The sequence below is a fragment of the Chlorocebus sabaeus genome, chromosome 14, assembly GCF_047675955.1.
Source record: "Chlorocebus sabaeus isolate Y175 chromosome 14, mChlSab1.0.hap1, whole genome shotgun sequence".
NCBI lineage: Eukaryota > Metazoa > Chordata > Mammalia > Primates > Cercopithecidae > Chlorocebus > Chlorocebus sabaeus.
In genome coordinates this window covers 25,107,962-25,126,336 of record NC_132917.1, presented here as the reverse complement: position 1 = coordinate 25,126,336, position 18,375 = coordinate 25,107,962, and the positions used below count along the sequence as shown (strand labels likewise).

The window sequence follows — 18,375 nt, the reverse complement described above, 5'->3', positions numbered from 1 at the left end:
TATAGCAAAGTTCATCATTTTTTTAAAAGATTTAGTACCGAAAAAAATGGTATTATGTTCAGGTAGGTCCAAAGTCTCCTGCCCACTCCATGCCCACACCCACCACCATTCTTCAAGTAGGATGACAGGTAAAGTTTAAACAATCTAAAGCCATCCTTCCCCTGTGTAACAGCAAAGAAGAGTCACAATGCCAAACAACTTGGAAAGCCATGCTTTGAGATTCTTATTCTTAGAGAGAAAACCGTAATTTATCAGCTATACACATAACAGAGGCTGAAGCTTTAAATTTTGATCTTAGTTTTGCTTACAGCATGCCTTGGCTCCTTGGGAGGGTCATCTGACCTTGCTGCTACTCCCCATAATAAGAGAAGAATAAATTAATAGTCAGTCGGGAAATATACGTATGAAAAAGACTGTTTTTAATATTATGCTTTATACCGTTTTCCACAGTTTTCCTGATATGACTAAATAGCATTATTTTTCTGGGGTATTTATGTGTCTCTAAAGCTTGGAGAAGTAGGGTTTTCTAACCTTCTAAGTATGTTTAATAGGCTTACCCTCTAAAAGGGAAGGAAGGGCCTGATAATTGTGTGCGCTGCATCGCAAAGTGTCTTCTCTTCCAACAGGTGATTTCTTCGCACACTGTCCCAACTTCTTGGTCTCTAGGAATAGAGTTGTTTCACCTTAGGCAAAACAAATTCTTTATTACCAGTAAAGGCAATTGTCCAGAGTGAGCAAAAGTTTCCATTGTAAAAATAACGGCAGAATGTTTGACAGAGACTGTTACCTAGTAATTTAGCCCAATCAGATTTATGGTAGGTTTAGCTAAGGCCCTCAAGTCTCACCTCGGCTCCCTGAGCAAAAATTGGTGGCTGGTAGCCTTGGGAGAACATGACGAGTGAGTGAGTACTGCCTGACTTCTTGATTAGTAATCTAAGAAACTGAACTTCATACTTCTTCCGAGAAGTCAGAACTTTCCTGGCTAACTAATTCTGAAAATGAAAGTCAATTCAAACAGAAGAATAAGGATCCTTTCTAATTGCCCTCAAATAATTTTCATTGACCTTAAAACCTCTCATCAACACAAGCTTCTAGTTTCTGGCTAGAAAACATAGCCAATTAAAGCAGTCTGTCATCCATACTCATGTATAAATGACAAATAGGATCAGCCTTCCTAAGGAGATAGAATGTGATTGAGAAAAAGGAGCTCTTTTGCACAGAAGAACCTATTGTATCCCTTGCCAGATAACAGAGGTCAGCCACTTTAGGCCCCACTTCTTAGGCTTCCAATCCCTCCATAATATGATCCACTTGTATTCTTAAGCATCCATTTTTATTGTTTTTTTTTTTTTTTAATTTAAAAGATAGTTCTCTTATTTCACACAAATACCTTTAAAGCACAAATATTACAGTTTATCTCTCACCTTGGGGCCTTGACCTCAAAATATTAAAGCCACCTGATAGTAGTCTGTTCTTATTACAAGATCATTTTTTCAGAGGATGATTATCCTGGAGATGGATATTTGCATGCTTAAAATTACAAAGTGTTGACAAATGTCATAGGCAGAAGACTCAAAGCACTTTAAAAAAATCCTAGAAGAAAGACTAAGTTAAGCTTAAAGACTTAGCCAAAGAGATAGAAAGATTTTTTAAAAAGCAAAACCTAAAAAAAATATAGTTGATTCTACACATGAAAATTTCAGACAGATCTTTATTGATTTAGCAGCACCCTTCCCAGATTCCCCTCAGTAATTATAAGAAAGTTCGATGAGTATTGAAGTCATGTCTTTAAATTTTTCTGTATGACTTGTCATACTGCTAAATTCTGATCAGGGGTTTTTGGAAACCCGAGAACATAGGGCCAAAGTGGAGGTAAGCCACAACAGCCACCTCCAGTCATTTAGTCAACATCATCACTGTTGTCTTAAAGCATCTGCCAGTCCTAAACAGAGAATTATATAGCCACAGTCCCTATTAATCTGGGACTGTCTTGATAAGGATAAATAGCATTTGATATACTAAATTAAAGAAGTCATGTATTTCAGAATCCAAAGTTCCATATCAGCATCCCATATGCAGAGCCAGCCTATTACTCAAGAACCCTTCCCTCATCCAGTTACCACATTATCTGATAACCTGTCTGAATGGGTCCTTAGATTTTTTTAAAGTGTTGGTACTGTTGTTAAAGAGTAATGCGTTAAACTAATTAACTCCAAGATGGGGCTAGAGATGTAGAATGAGCATAGTAAAGGAAGAGAAAGGGGCACGAAAAGGGGAATATTTGATGTCATGGAATCTTTCCAGCTTTACAGTGTGTTTGGCCTGCCCTGGCAAGGCCAAACTTTTGCTTAGCCAGTGTTAAGTATATTTTTTCTCAGCCCTGTATTTCTCATAATGCTCTTGGTCTTTTTGAATTTGAGATCAAGGTCTAAAAAGTCATCAGTTTTAAACATTTGGTTAGAAATCCCTCTCTCAGACTTTGTGGGTGCCCTGTGTTTTCTTAGCCCTTGCATTCAAAATTAAGTGCCCCTTTAATGGTGGGGAGCAGCGGGGATGTGCTGCCAATGAGGAATGACAAATGTGGCCTCCTCGTTTCTCTAAATCCCCTTTTTTCTCAGAAGGCCATTAGTATCTCTGACCCAGACCTCTAGTTCTTTTATTACCATTCTTTTATGAGCTTTTCTTCCATCTGTTCTAAGAATGGAACAAGAATAAGGGATGTTTAATAGACACCTGTTGCATTTTTATTTCCTTGGCAGTGTTCTGGACAGTCCTAGCCGACTGGATGAGGAACACCGTCTTATAGCTCGATATGCTGCCCGGCTGGCTGCAGAAGCAGGAAATGTGGTAAGTTAATGGAGGATCCCAGGAGAGTGGCAGAAATTAGCATTACTTTAATATGCAAATGGAAAGGGAATAGTAGACATGAAATTTAGGAGAACAGGTACCTCAGGGACAAAAGGAAGGGGAGTGTTTAGGGAGGAGATTGAAGGGGCCCTTAATTTTATCTAAATGTTCTGTTTATTTGAAAAATGAACCCTCGCCTGTAATCCCAGCACTTTGGGAGGCCAAGGAGGGCGGATCATGAGGTCAGGAGATCGAGACCATCCTGGCTAACACAGTGAAACACCATCTCTACTAAAAAAAATACAAAAAAATTAGTTGGGCCTGGTGGGAGGCGCCTGTAGTCACAGCTACTCGGGAGGCTGAGGCAGGAATGGCTTGAACCCAGGAGGCGGAGCTTGCGGTGAGCTGAGATCACGCCACTGCTCTCCAGCCTGGGTGACAGAGCGAGACTCCATCTCAAAAAAAATAAAAATAAAAAATAAAAGAATCAAGAAGAGAAAATCAAAGAGCCAGAATTTCATTCTTTTAAGGTATCAATAAAATTAATAAATGCAGCAATACTCATCAAGTAAACAGGATAAAACACTAATTACTAATATCAGGAATGGAAAAAGAGACATTGCTGTAGATCCCACAGACATTAAAAGAATGATAAGGGAATATGATGAACACCTTTTTCCCAGTAAGATTAACAACCTAGATAAAATAGATAAATTCCTTGAAAGACACAAATTAATAAAACTGACACATGAACAAATAAAAAAATCAAATATTCCTATGTCAGTTAAAGAAGTTGAATTCATAATTAACTTCCCACAAAGAAAACCCCAAGCTTGGCCAGGCGCAGTGGCTCACGCCTGTAATCCCAGCACTTTGGAAGGTCGTGGCGGGTGGATCACGAGGTCAGGAGTTCAAGACCAGCCTGGCCAACATGGTGAAATCCCATCTCTACTAAAAATACAAAAATTAGCTGGGCGTGGTAGCAGGCTCCTATAATCCCAGCTACTCGGGTGGCTGAGGCATGAGAATCACTTGAACCCAGGAGGTGGAGGTTGCAGTAAGCCGAGATGGAGCTACTGTACTTGGATAGAGCGAGACTCAGTCTCAAAAAAAAAAAAAAAGAAAAGAAAAGAAAACCCCAGGCTCAGATACTTAAGGAAGAAATAATGTCAATTTAATGCAAACTCTTTTGGAAAATAGAGCAAGAAGGAACACTTTACAAGTCATTTTATGAGGCCACTATAACCTGATTAAAAAACAATACAGAGGCATTACAGGCAAAGAAAATTGCTGGCCAAATTCTCTCATGAACTAGATACAAAAATCCGTAACAAAATATTAGCAAATTGAATCTAGCAATATATAAAAAGGATGATACTCCATGATAAAGTGAGATTTATCCTAGAAATGCAAATATATTTAATATATAAAAATCAATGTAATTCATCACATTAACAGTTAAAAGATAAAAATTGTAAGATCATTCAATAGATGTAGAAAAAGCATTTGAAAAAATACAGCACTTATTTATGATAAAACTTTTCCACATGCTAAGAATAGAAGGAAACTTCCTCACCCTGATAAAGAACACCTACAAAAACCTACAGTTAAGATCACATTTACAGTTTAAATTTTGAAATATTTCCCCCTAATATTGGGAACAATTCAGAGATAATCCACTTTTACCACCTCTATTCTACATTATACTGGAGGACCTAATTAATGCAACAAGACAAGAAGAAAGGGGTATAAATATTGGAAAGACAGAAGTAAAGCAGTCTTTATTTGAAGATGACATGATTATGCATATGAAGTCCTAAGAAGTCTAAAAAAACACTAGTAGAACTGGTAAGTAAATTTTATAGTATTGCTATAAGATATAAAGTGTATATCCCAGCACCTTGGGAGGCTGAGGTGGGCAGATCGCTTGAGCTCAGGAGTTTGAGACCACCCTTTGGCAGCATAGCGAAACTCTGTCTCTATAAAAATATATATATATACACACAAAAATTAGCTGGACGTGGTGGCATGCACCTGTAGTCCCAGATGCTGGGAAGGCTGAGGTGGGAAGATCAGTTGAGCCTGGGGAGGTCAAGGCTGCAGTGAGCCATGATTGTTCCACTGCACTCCAGCCTGGGCAACAGAGCAAGACCCTGTCTCACAAAAAGAAAAATACTATTTACTGTAGCATTAAAAATACCAAGTACTTATGGATAAATTTAATGAAAGATGTTCAAGACTGAAAACTGTAAAACGTTACTAAAAGAAATGAAATAAAACCTAAATAAATGAAGAGGTATGCCATATTTATGGATTAAAAGATTAATATTGTTAGGATGGCAGCTTTTCCTAAATTAATCTGTAGATTTAATACCAATTCACCTCTCAGCAGGCTTTTTTATAGAAATTAGCAAACTGTTTTTAAGATATATTTGGAGAACCAAAGGACCTAGAATAACCATAACAGTCTTGAAAAAGAACAACAAAGTTGGCAGACTTAATCCTACTTGACATTAAGACTTACTATAAAGCTATAGTAATCAAGAAAGTAAGATATTGTCAAAGGGATGAACAAATAAAGGAATAGAATAGAGTATCCATAAAAGAGACTCATGTGTAAGGTCAGATGACTTTGAGCAAAGGTAAGAAGCAAATCTGTCAGAAAAGGAAACTCTTTCTATTTTTAACAAATGCTGTTGGAACAACTGAATATCTACATAGGGAAGAAAAGAATCTTAACCCCCACCTCACACCATACAAAGAAATCAATTTGAATGTATCATAAACTTAAAAGCTAAAACCATAAAGCTACTAGAAGTATAGGAGAATAATTCTTCATTCTCTTATGAAGAAGAATAAAATTTATTAGAGTTTATAGGGATCACAAACCATTTTAAAAATTGATAAATTAGACCTTACCAAATATAAAATATTTTGCTCATTAGAAAATACTATTAAGAAACAGACAAACCACTATCTGAAAGAAAATATTTGCAAAACATGTCTGACAGAGGACAGAATATATAAAGAATTCCTGCACCTCAGCAATAAAAAGACAACCCTTTTTTTAAAAACGAGAGAAAGACTTGAACAGATATTCCACAAAGAAGATGTACCAATGGCCAATAAGCATATGAAAATGTGCTTGATATCATTAATCATCAGGAAAATGCCAATGATACCATGATATACCCACCAGAATGGCTACAGTGAAAAAGTTGGATGATACCAAATGTTGGAGAGGATGTAGAGCAACCAGAAATCTCACCCTGTTGTTGGCGGGCCTATAAAATGATACAGCTACTTTGGAAAATTATTTGGCAGTTTCTTAAAGAAGCAAGCATTTGCTGTGACCCAGCAATTCTACTTTTTTTTTTTTTTTTTTTTTTTTTTGCAATTCTACTCTTACATATTTATCCAAGAGAAATGAAAACATTTTCACAAAAAGCTTTGTACAAGAATGTTCATAGCAGTTCAATTCGTAATAGCTGGAATAGCCAGCGTAGTTATCAACAGAATAGATAAACAAAATGTGTTATATTCATACAATAGAATTTTCTCAACACAAAAAGGAATAACATTGATATATGCAACGACATGGGTGATATCAAAAATGTTGTGAGTAATAAAAGAAGCCAGACAAAAAAAGTACATACTGTTTTTTTCTATTTATGTGAGATTCTAGAATAGGCAAAACTAACTTATCCATTACTGTAAGTTAATCGTCAACTCCTAATTGTAATCAGATAAGGAGTTGTTTCTGGAAATGGAAATATTGAAGGAAGATGAAGAAACTTTCTGGATTGATAGAAATATTTCACATTTCAGTAGAGATGTGGGTTGCAGGAGAATACATTTGTCACAATGGATTAAATGAAAAACTTTTTTTTTTTTTCTTGAGAGAGAATCTCGCTCTGTCACCCAGGCTGGAATGCAGTGGTGCAATCTCAGCTCACTGCAAGCTCCATCTCCTGGGTTCATGCCGTTCTCCTGCCTCAGCCTCCCAAGTAGCTGGGACTACAGGCACCGGCCACCACGCCCGGCTAATTTTTGTATTTTTAGTAGAGACGAGGTTTCACTGTGTTAGCCAGGATGGTCTCGATCTCCTGACCTCGTCACCTGCCCACCTCAGCCTCCCAAAGTGCTGGGGTTACAGGTGTGAGCCACTGCCCCCATCAATGGAATACTTAAGATCTAAGTATTATATCTCAATTAAAACAAAAAGGAAACAAGAATGCTGAATATGTAAGGGTTTGATTGAAATAGGAAGTGGCTCCCCAGGGATTTGCAGTGTGTTTCCTGCAATTTTGAAATATTCATAATACACTGTTTTCTCTTTTCCTTCTCCTTTTTCAGTTATTTACTTTCTTTGAGGAGTTATGTTCACATTAATATTCATCCACCCCCAACCAGCCACACACACTCATTTTATTCATTTAGCAAATACTTCTTTTGTTGCTGTACTGTGCCAAATTGGATACTATGGTGGACAAATGATTCCTGCCCTCATGGAACTAACAGTGCAGTGACAGAGAGAAACATTAAATAAATAATCACACTACTAAACCTAACTACAAATTATTATGTGCAGTGGAGGAAAAATGCAGGGAGCTGTGGAAGTGTAGAGCAGGTGCCTGATCTGTTCTGGAGAGTAAGGGATAGCTTCTGTGAGAAGGTGTTACTTGAGTTGGGATCTGAAAATAGGTAGAATAGAATTCAATTTCCTGGGAATTGAAAAGTAACTGAAAACCAAAGCAGGCCAAGAGCTACTGTTGCTGTCACTGCTGCTGCCACCCCTACCCTGTGCTTGGATGTCAATTGTCAGGAGCTTCTGTGGGCAAAACCTCGGTTACGTGCAAAATGAAGAGTTGAAAATGAGGCTCTCACATTAAGGTAGGCCCCTTGAAGCATTATACCCTTGGTGAATATGTTGTATAAAAGATAACTAGGCCAGGCACAGTGGCTCACTCCTGTAATCCCAGCACTTTGAGAGGCCGAGGCGGGTGGATCACTTGAGGTCAGGAGTTCAAGACCAGCCTGGCCAACATGGTGAAACACTGTCTCTACTAAAAATACAAAGAAAATTAACCAGTTGTGGCGCATGCCTGTAATTCCAGCTTCTTGGAAAACTGAGGCAGGAGAATCGCTTGAACCCAGGAGGCGGAGGTTGCAGTGAGCTGAGTTTGCACCACTGTACTCCAGCCTGGGCACCAGAGCAAGACACTGTCTCAAAAAACAAAAAAAGATAACTAGCTGCCAGTACACAGAAAAAGAAAGCTTATAGGTCTTCTGTTGCTGTGGAAGAAGTTGTCTCCCCTGGAAATTCAAAACCTTAGGCCTACCTATACTTATGTTGGGTGCATTTACATTATGTTATAGTTTGAGAAACACCAAGGTGAAATTTTAACATTAAAACTAACCCCAGGGCACCTGGTAGAAGCAAAGTATAAATTTCTGCTTAAATTCTCAATTGAGACCTAACAGTGCTCCCACTGAAAGAGTCCAAGTAAACTTGAACCCCTATGCTGACTTTGCAAAATGAGACCCTCAGTGGCTTTAGATATTAGAGTTATTGGCTGTAAAATAGCTACATTTAAGATTTCTAAAGACCTAAAAGAAGGAATTAAAAACATGACAAACTCACACCTGTAATCCCAGCACTTTGGGAGGCCGAGGCAGGCAGATCATGAGGTCAGGAGATCAAGACCATCCTGGCTAACACGGTGAAACTCTGTCTCTACTAAAAATACAAAAAATTAGCTGGGCATCCTGGCAGGCGCCTGTAGTCCAGCAACTCAGGAGGCTGAGGCAGGAGAATGGTGTGAACCTGGGAGGCGGAGCTTGCAGTGAGCTGAGATGGCACCACTGCACTCCAGCCTGGGCGACAGAGTGAGACTCCATCTCAAAAACAAAAAATAGTGACAAAATACTATCTTAAAAGAACAAAGTTGAAAACAAACCACATAGAAATTACAGATTTTTAAAACAAAAGTTACTGCAATTTAAGACTTGGTGGATGGGTTAAATGTCAGATTCGACACATGAATAGAGAATTAGTGAACGAGAAAATATATTTAAGAAAATTTTCCAAAACACAACACAGAAAGATGAAAAACTGGAAACAAGGTCTTCAGACATGGGAGATAGAGAACGAACAGTCATGTAATTGGAATTCCAAAAAAGAAAATAGAATTAGGGTTAAAAAAAATACTTGAAAAATTAATGGCTTAAGTTTCCAAAATGTATTCAAGACATTCATTCTCAGATGAATATATTGCAGTGAGTCCCCAAATAGATAAATAAAAATAATTCTACAACTAGACGTATCATAGTGAAACTACAGAATACAAAGAGAATCCTCAGAAAGCAACTACATAAGATGTTACATTATCTACAAAGGATTCACTACTAGATTTCTCTCCAGAAACAATACTACAATTTCTTTATAAAGGAAAAAAAAAAAAATCCCTTTAAAAACAAAGCCAGATACAGTGGTTCACGCCTGTAGTCCCAACACTTTGGGAGGCCAAGGTGGGAAGATTGCTTGAGCCCAGGAGTTCAAGCTCAGCCTCAGCAACATAGTGAGACCTTATCTCTACTAAAAGGTGAAAAGTAAAAAAAAAAAAAAAAAAAAAAAAAAATAGCCAGGTGTGGTGGCATATACCTGTAGTCACAGCTACCTGGGAGGCTGACATGGGAGGATTGCTTAAGCCCAGAAGTTCAAGGTTGCAGTGAGCTATGATCACGTCACTACACTCCAGGCTGGGCAATACAGCAAGACCCTGTCTCAAAAATAAATAAATAAAACAGCTGATTACATCCAACATTACTTGTGTTTGTGAAAATACTTTAAGAATTTTCCTTATAAAAAAGACAGTTGAATAATATACCAAAAGGAACTAGATGAACTGTCAAAAGGGGAAATAAAGATCCTTTCTCACAAAGACAGAGAAAGGTCACAGTAAGATTCATCCTGAAAGAATAATACTAATAGCTAGTATTTATTGAATATTTACTTTGTGCCAGTCATTCTAAGTGCTTTGCATGTATTAGCTATTTATTATTCAAAATATGCTTGTTGAGGAAATTAAGCCTCAGAGAGATTAAAAAAAAAAAAAAACTACCCAGGATCACATGGTGTGCTAAGTGGCCAAACTGGGACAGGGATACTGTCCTGTCTCCTAACTACTAAGATTTAACTACTGGAGGTTATAATTTGAGAGATAAGGAATTAAACCTAGATGCGAAGAGTAAGATGGAAGGAGGAATGAGCTGAAGCCAAAACAACAGAGTGTCCAAGCATTAACCAGGTAAGAGAATGAAGTGTATGCCCAGCGGGGTATTTCAGCATATGTAAAGGCCCTGAGGCTAGGGGTTGCATGACCTGAAGGTTGACATTGTGGCTAGAATGCAGAGAACAATGCTGGAATGAAGTCAGGCAGGCCAGCTCGTGCAGGACCGTATTAAACAAACCAGTACATCCATTTTGGAAATGTGTACCCATTTATGTTTACTTCTTCACAGAGAAATAAAGTTACAAAAGCTGCAAATGGGAATTCTTGCTTTGTTTCTCCCCCAAAAAGTAACTTATCCCTTTGGGTTTGTTTAGATTTCAAAATCCTTTCCTTGAAAATCTAATGTCAGCTCATGTATTTGACTCTAACATTACAACTCTAAAGGTTAGTTAGTGAAATGGAACAGAATAGAAGAAAAAGCCTGAGAAACAGAAAAGTGCTATTTGATTAGTTAAACCTTAGACATGCCCTCAGTCAGTCGCAACTGCTCTGGGTATTTTAGAAATTAAAGTGTATAAATAAACGTGTTGAGATGGGCCATGCTGTGGTTAGATTTTAAAAATTAAGTATATTTTATGCCATTATATAGTCTTACTGAGTTTACATAGTACTTTTAAAATGTTGTAAATAAAAGCTCCAAAGCCATTTGACCTTGAAAAGATTTCAGTACTCCCTTACTGCAAACAAGATAAGTCTCTTTACACCTGATAGTTTCTGATGCCAATTCTTTAATTCTTCTGAAAATGATCATTGTTAGAATGAATACTGATATGGTTGGGTGCTTTCATCTTCAGTTTATTTTGCAGAGTGTAGTTATCTGATAACTCTTGGGCCTCAGGATGACTAGAGTTCTGTTATACAGAAACTCCTAATCCTCTAATCTCACAGTGATATAAGTGCTTTGCATAAAGTGGGTGTAGTGCTCAAAAGAATTTATTTATAACCTGCTAGATAGGCTTTGTATTGATTTTTTTTCAAAGAACTTCTTCTACATTGTTAAATAATTTGAGCAGCCAGCAGTGCACCCTGTAACGTGCTTCAGCATCCGTACCATAACTTCTCCCTAGATGGGGAATGGGGCTGCAGAAACCTCTTCAGGCCAGCCTTCAAAGAAAGACATTTCACGTTGATTATATTAGCCAGGAGAGGGAATTTGTTTTCCTGAAGTGCCTACATTTCTTTTTTCTCTTTCTTTTTTTCTTTTTCTTTTTTTTTTTTTTTTTTTTTTTTTTTGAGATGCAGTCTTACTCTGTCACCCAGGCTGGAGTGCAGTGGCACGATCTTGGCTCACTGCAACCTCTGCCTCCCAGGTTCAAGAGTTTCTCCTGCTTCAGCCTCCTGAGTAGCTGGAATTACAGGTGCCTGCCACAACACCTGGCTAATGTTTTGTATTTTTTTAATAGAGAAAGGGTTTCACCATGTTGGCCAGGCTGGTCTTGAACTCCTGACCTCAGGTGATCCACCTGCCTCAGCCTTCCAAAGTGCTGGGATTAGAGGTGTGAGCCACCGCGCCCTGCCCTAAATTCCTTTTTTAAAAACAAAACTATAATGTGTGGTAAATTGTAGTCGTAATAGCAGATTCTTAAAGTGTCATGACAAACGTCACCAAGATGTAATCAGATGTTTTGTTTACCTTTAAGGGTTTTTTTTCCTTTATAAAAAAATTTAAAACTCATTATGGAAAACTTGGAAGACAGGTGAAAGAAAGGGGAAACCATCACCCATTGTCATGCTACCTCACACTTAAACGTTTCTGAGCAGCTTTCTTTCAGATCCCAGGCTGCACAGCCCCATCACCTTGTCAGCTGCTCCAGGCATGCAGCATTCAGAAATATCCTCACGGCCTATTGTAATTAAAGATCGACAATCTCCTATGATGTTTCACACACATTTAATGGCTCCAAACCTCCCTACATATTGTAATCATGTATGAAGTATTTTAAAAATATATGGATCCTTGGCTTTGCCTCAGATCTTCTGAATCAGAATCTCTGGATTTAGGACCCATCAATTTTTACTGAAAAAAAGAAAACTCCCAGCCTTGTGATTTACGGTGAGCTTGGGAATCACTGCCTTCAACAGCAGATTGGATTTTTGAGAGAGAGGGTGACAACCCACAGCCCTCTGGGTAGTCTGGGGCAGCTTGGGTGATGGGCAGGCTGCCCCTGGAATATAAAGAAAGCCTAGTTGATTCCAGGCACATCTCTTTGGAACTCATCCTGCCACATTCATACAGACAGGAGTCTCTGGTCTCTTTAGGAGGCTCCAGAAATGCATGCTACTGGATTACCATTTGCTGACTGTGTCGGCGTCCCTTGGTTTTTTAACATTTGCCCAGTTTGACTCAAAGCGGTCTTATTTATTATCCTGTATTTTTCAGATATGTCTCATCTCATTAAGATGATGGAGCTCTGTGAGTCCACCTGAACCTGAGAGAATGCTCCTGTGACAGGAAGTTAGAGGCACCTTGTCCTTCCCAGGACTTAAGGGACCTCAACATCTTATTCGCATGTAATAGTAAATGGATCCCACTCTGGAGCCTTCATTCTCAAATACAGAGCTTTAACTTTTATAATATGGTCCTCTCATCCCTAACTTTTTTGCCTTTCATTGCTCTGGCCTTAACGCCTCCATCCACTCAACCTAACAGTTGCATTTATTGTTAGGTCCTTGATTATTGTTTAATTGTTAGATGATCTCTCACCACCTGTTGTCTCCTAAACTCATTGAGCTTACACATCTGTGGCATTTGAGAAGTCTTTTTCCTCCAGATGTTACCCTGCCTGACTGCTTTGACCTAATAACAGAATGAGAAATAACAGCTACCATTTTGAGAGCCATCTGTATTTATAACCTGTGCTGGATATTTTAGAACTGTTACCTCTGGTTCTAACAGCAGTTCTGAAGGATAGTTGATTCCTAATGTGATTTAACAAAAAAGGAAACCGAGACAGAGCAAGGTTAAATCACCTTGCTCAAGGTTCCTCAGCTAGACTTGAGATTCAAATACAAGGTTATGTGACTTTAGTTGTGGTACCCTTTAAATACCCTTCTGGGATCACTTTCCATGCTTACAGTCAGATATACACTACCAATGTTTTTTACTTAACATATAACCAATGTTTTTGGTATTTGGTGCTAAGTAAATTGGTTTTTTCTTAAAACAACAAAAATCTGCAGGAGATGTTCTACAATGACCCAGTTCTGTCTGTTTTGACAAGAACTCTGATTCTTAGAGCAGTGCATTGACGTTGGATGCACATTGAAATCACCTGAGAAGTTTTTGAAACTACTGCTGCCTAAGTCCACTTCCAGAAATCGATTTAATTGGTCTTGGATGAGACAGCCTGAGCACTGGGGGTTTAAAATCCCTCTAGGTGATTGGAGTGTGTGGCCAAGTTTGATAACCACTGACCAAGAGAAACGTTTCTGGACTAGGGATAAACCAGAGTTACCTGGCATGTTAGATGTGACCCTTAGTTGAAACCATTAGTTTTAGATAGAGGGCACAAGGCAATAATTTTAGTTTCTCTGTTGATCTATCAGATTCCTCTCTGTAATCTGCCTCTTGGCAAAGGAACTGTACTTTTACTCTTTCAGGCTATGTTTTGCCCTTTATTAGGGCCCTCATTAGCTCACCTTGAACTAGAAAAGACTAGATGTTGAGACTTTAGGTGAGCTTGCCAAATACAAGCCAAATTTCTGGGCTTATTAAATGTTCAAAAATCTGAACCCTGAAGTTTTCTTGATTTTTGAAACCTGTTTGGTCTGGAGTAAGTTAAGAGGGAAAAAAAAATCTGTTTAGGGAAAAGTTGAAAAGGTGCATGTCATCATCTTCCTAGCCAGAATGCAGATTAAATACCATCTCTGTCCTAACTTTCTAGGAAACCTTATTTTCATTTCACAACTTAGGAATGCCTATGATGCCTGAGTGTCTTTGAAAAAAATATTTCTGGTTCTTCCTTAGGATTCAGGTTTCCCTGATTGAAAACAACCCTGGCTTTGAATTTGATACAGGTTTGGAACTTTTCAGTTTGTAAGTTTTTAAGACCCTGTTAAGTGTTTTGTTTATTACTTCAAAGGTGATCAAGAAACTTCTTGAAAGAGCAAATTCTACTTAATGACATGAGACCTCCATGAAGGAACTTATTAGATACACCGATTCTCCACTGCCCTAACATGCGATACTGAGTTGCTAATGCCCACATTCAGCACCAGAGGAAATGCATGCATCACATGACATCGCCTCATTAAAGCTGTCAGCATAACTTTACCAAACAAGTTATATAACAACCATGAAGCCATTGGTACAGGATAATATTCAGAATGTGACATGTAAAAATTGCAATGAGTAAAATATATTTTGTGTGTTGTTGAACAAAAGAAAATTGAAAGAAAGCAATCCAAGGGCCTAGAAGCAAGTGATTATCTCCAATACCTGTGAGTAAGGCTATGTTAGCTGCCACTGGCAGATTGTAGGACAGCCCTTGAATCCATTCCTAGGGTTGTTCTGAGCTTCTTGGGAAATGGCCCCAACTGGGTTTTTGGAGTGAACCTGGTTCAATACAGATTGCCTCAGGATGTTCACTAAAAGTTTAGGCTTGCTCTGGACTCCCAGAAAACGTTCGAAGAATCGGGTTGTTACACAGGTGGTTTCATTTTAAGGATGAAAGGAATAGGTTTGGGGAAGTAAATCACTGAGTTGAAGCTTCAGAGATGTCCTTCCACATGAACCAGGAACCCTTCAGGATCCAGGAATCAGTTTATTTGCCTTGAGGTCTTCTGGATTGAAGCAAAGAGAGGGGAAAGGTAGGCCTGTAGGTGAATCACTTGGTGGCCAGTAGAAGTCCTGTTACCTGTACCAGAGATTGGTCAGCAATCAAAAGCTGGCTTAAAATATTTCTGGAGATGTCTGCTGATGTCTGTAGGGGTGAATTGTTTTCAAGAATTTGCATTAAAATACTTCAGAGAGAAATAAAATATGGGATAGATAAAGCAAATGTGTCAAAAATTTTTATAACTGTTTAACCTAGTTTGAGTATATGGAAATACATTATTTTCTCTCCTTTTGCGTATGTTAAAAATACTCTTACTACATTTTTACGTAAGTTAAAATAGGGAACCATACAAATGATAACTATATATTTTAACATTTCTCTGTGTGTCCTCATGTATATTTCGATGTAGGACCAAGCCCATTCATTGAGTGTAGATCCTCTGAAGCTCCAGGTTGTCTCCTTTGCATAAAATGTTATCACATGTTCCAAGTTTAGCTTCCTTTTTCAGTCCTTTACAATGAAATGAGAACTTAATAACTCTTATGATGCAAGAGTACGAAATTTCTCTTCATATTTTTTCCAAATCTTTACAGCTGTCTTACCTTCAGCTAAGTCAGTGCCATTTTATTCTAGAAGCTTATCTCTATAGAGTCTCCAACTCATTCAACTTGGTTTTCCTAGAAATGGAAACCCTCTTTTCATCCTCATATCTCATTGGTTTATTTGTTATTTAATTAGATGACATAATTGCAAGTGCATTTGTTCCAGTGAGGAACAGACGAGTTTTGTTAAGCATGCAAACTGTGTTTTCCACAGGAAGTCGAGACCCTTCCAGTATACCTGCTATGCTTACTAAGTAGAGATCAGTTCAGAGGCCTTCAGCTTTAGTTTTTTTTCTGGGCATCTTTTGCTCTAGGTAGTACAACCCCCGAGTTGCTCACTGGACTGGGTACTTCCTTAAGTTTTAGTGGTGTGAACATAATGCTTTAACTACCAAGATTCTAGAATTTTATTAAACCCCAGAACCATATGTCCTCCTTATGAGTAAGCTTTGCAGCGTTTATCTTCAGTTACTTAGAGTTCTGCCTTTGCTACTTGCTAGATTTACACATAAGAGGTGTATGGTAAGTTTATTAGATACAATTTTATTTTGTATTATGATTATCAGCATTTGTAGAGCATTGTGCTGCCTCCTACATTATATCATTAAATCCTGTCCACATCACTTTCACTAAATATTCCTATTTTACAGACAAGAAAATAAAGGTATAGTAAAATAACTCAATGTTGCACAGCCAGAAAGTGGCAAAACTAGGATTACTAATTCATCTCCCTACTTTCATTCCTCTCCTACTACGCTAAATTCTCCACCAAGTAGAAAGCAATGTTTATTTTTTAAACTTTATTTTAAAAGTGTTAGATTTACAGAAAAATTTTGAAGATCGTACAGAGAGTTCCCTATAATCAGTACCCAGTTTCCCATATTATTATTATTCTGAGACAGGGTCTCGCTCTGTCACCCAGGCTGGAGTGCAGTGGTGTGGTCTCAGCTCACTGCAGCCTCAACCTCCCAGACTTAAGCAATCCTCCCACCTCAGCCCCCTAGGAGCTGGGACTACAGGCACACACTACCAAGCCTGGTTAATTTTTTTGTATTTGTTGTTGAGTAGGGGTTTTGCCGTGTTGCCCAGGCTGGTCTTGAACTCCTGGCCTCAAATGACCTCCCACCTCTGTCTCCCAGAGTGCTGGGATTACAGGAGTGAGTGACCCAGCCAAGTTTCCCCTATTATTAACATCTTAAATTAGTATAGTACATTCATTGCAATTAATGAAGCAATATTGATACATTATTATTAACTAAAGTCCATACTTTATTCGTATTTTCTTAGTTTTTACCTAATGTCCTCCTTCTGTTCCATCCAGGATACATTACATTTAGTTGTCATGTCATCTTAGGCTCCTCTTAGCTGTGACGGTTTCTCTGACGTCCTTGTTTTTGATGACAATTTTTAGGAGACTAGTCAGATATAGACTGTCTAATAATTGTAATTTGTCTGATGTTTATCTCTTGATTAGAACTGGGGTTATGGGTTTGGAGAAGGAAAAGGTAAAGTGACATTTTCATCATGGCATATCAAGAGGTACCTGCTATCAACATGAGTTGTCACTGTTGGTGTTGAGCTTGATCCCCTGGCCATGGCAGTGTTCGTCAGGTTTCTTCAACATAAAGTTATTCCTTTTCCTTTCCACACAGACTCTTCGGAAGGAGGTCACTATGCACAGGCTTCACTTAAGGAATGGGGAGTTAGGCTTCACCTCCTTGAGGGCAGAGTATGTCCATACCTTATTTGGAATTCTTCCGTATGGGAAATTTGTCTGTTCTTCCCTATATATTAAATTACTCAGCCACTTATTTATATAAATGTAGAACAGTGTTTTTAACACATATAGTGAAATTTCATATTCCCCTGCCCAGAATCCTACAGTGGCTTCACACCGCATTCAGAATGAAATGGAAACTCCTCTCCATGGCTTAGAGGCCCTGTATGGTCTAGACCAAGCTTGTCCAACCCATGACCTGTGGGCTGCGTGCAGCCCAGGATGGCTTTGAATGTGACCCAACAAAAATCCGTACATTTTCTTAAAACATTATGGGATTTTTTTGTGATTTTTTTTTTTTTTTTAGCTCATCAGCTATCATTAGTTTTTTTGTGTGTGACCCAAGGCACAGTTCTTCTTCCGGTGTGGCCCAGGGAAGCCAAAAGATGGGATATCCCTGGTCTAGACCCTTCATCTCATAGTGCCTTACTCTCACCACAGCTTCCCCACTCCGTCAGCACTGACCTGAACACCCCAAGCCTGAGCAGCTGCAGGGCCTTGTGTTTGCCCTTCTTTCTGCCCAGCAGGCCCTTCCTTCAGACCTTCACCTGGTTGGTTTCCTCATTTCATTGAGTCTCTGAGAGCCCTTTCATCACCACCTCATTTAAAAAGAATTTTCTGTCCCGGTTCACTGTTTCCTTACCCTGCATTTCTTTATTGCATTATCCCTACTGATGTCTATATTTATTTTTGGGGTTTCTTATTTTTCTGCCAGTGTAATCCGAGCTCCATGGGGGTGGGGCTATTCACCAGAACATCCCTAACTGGTAGAGCAGTGCCTGGCACATAGTAGGAGCTCAGGAAGTATCTGTTGAATAAATGTGTGAACTACTTATTTTTTTGAAGAAATCATCTTCATGTCCCTCTGGCCAAAGTGTCCTATGTCTTTATGAACTGGATGAACAAAGTGTCCTATGTTGTTTTGAAATAATTCCCGTCTTTTTCCCTTCAGTGTCCTGAAGGCATTTTAGAAAGAGAGACTTGGCTTTTTTTTTCTTCTTCTTCTTCTTCTTCATGAGCACTGTGGTGTTTAAGATTGTAAATAAAGTCTGAATGCAGTAACTCACACCTGTAAC

At 38.6% G+C, this 18,375-nt stretch overlaps 1 protein-coding gene across 21 annotated transcripts in view; it reads left to right on the top strand.

Annotated features, from left to right (window-relative positions):
* The window catches only part of DTNB (dystrobrevin beta), a 300,375-nt gene that overhangs the window by 223,956 nt on the left and 58,044 nt on the right, over window positions 1–18,375 (top strand). For all 21 annotated transcript variants that reach the window (XM_073022855.1, XM_073022853.1, XM_073022854.1 and 18 more), the window contains one exon: window positions 2,760–2,847. In XM_073022855.1, coding sequence (XP_072878956.1) covers window positions 2,760–2,847 — 88 coding nt within the window. The remainder of the gene's footprint in view (window positions 1–2,759; window positions 2,848–18,375) is intronic.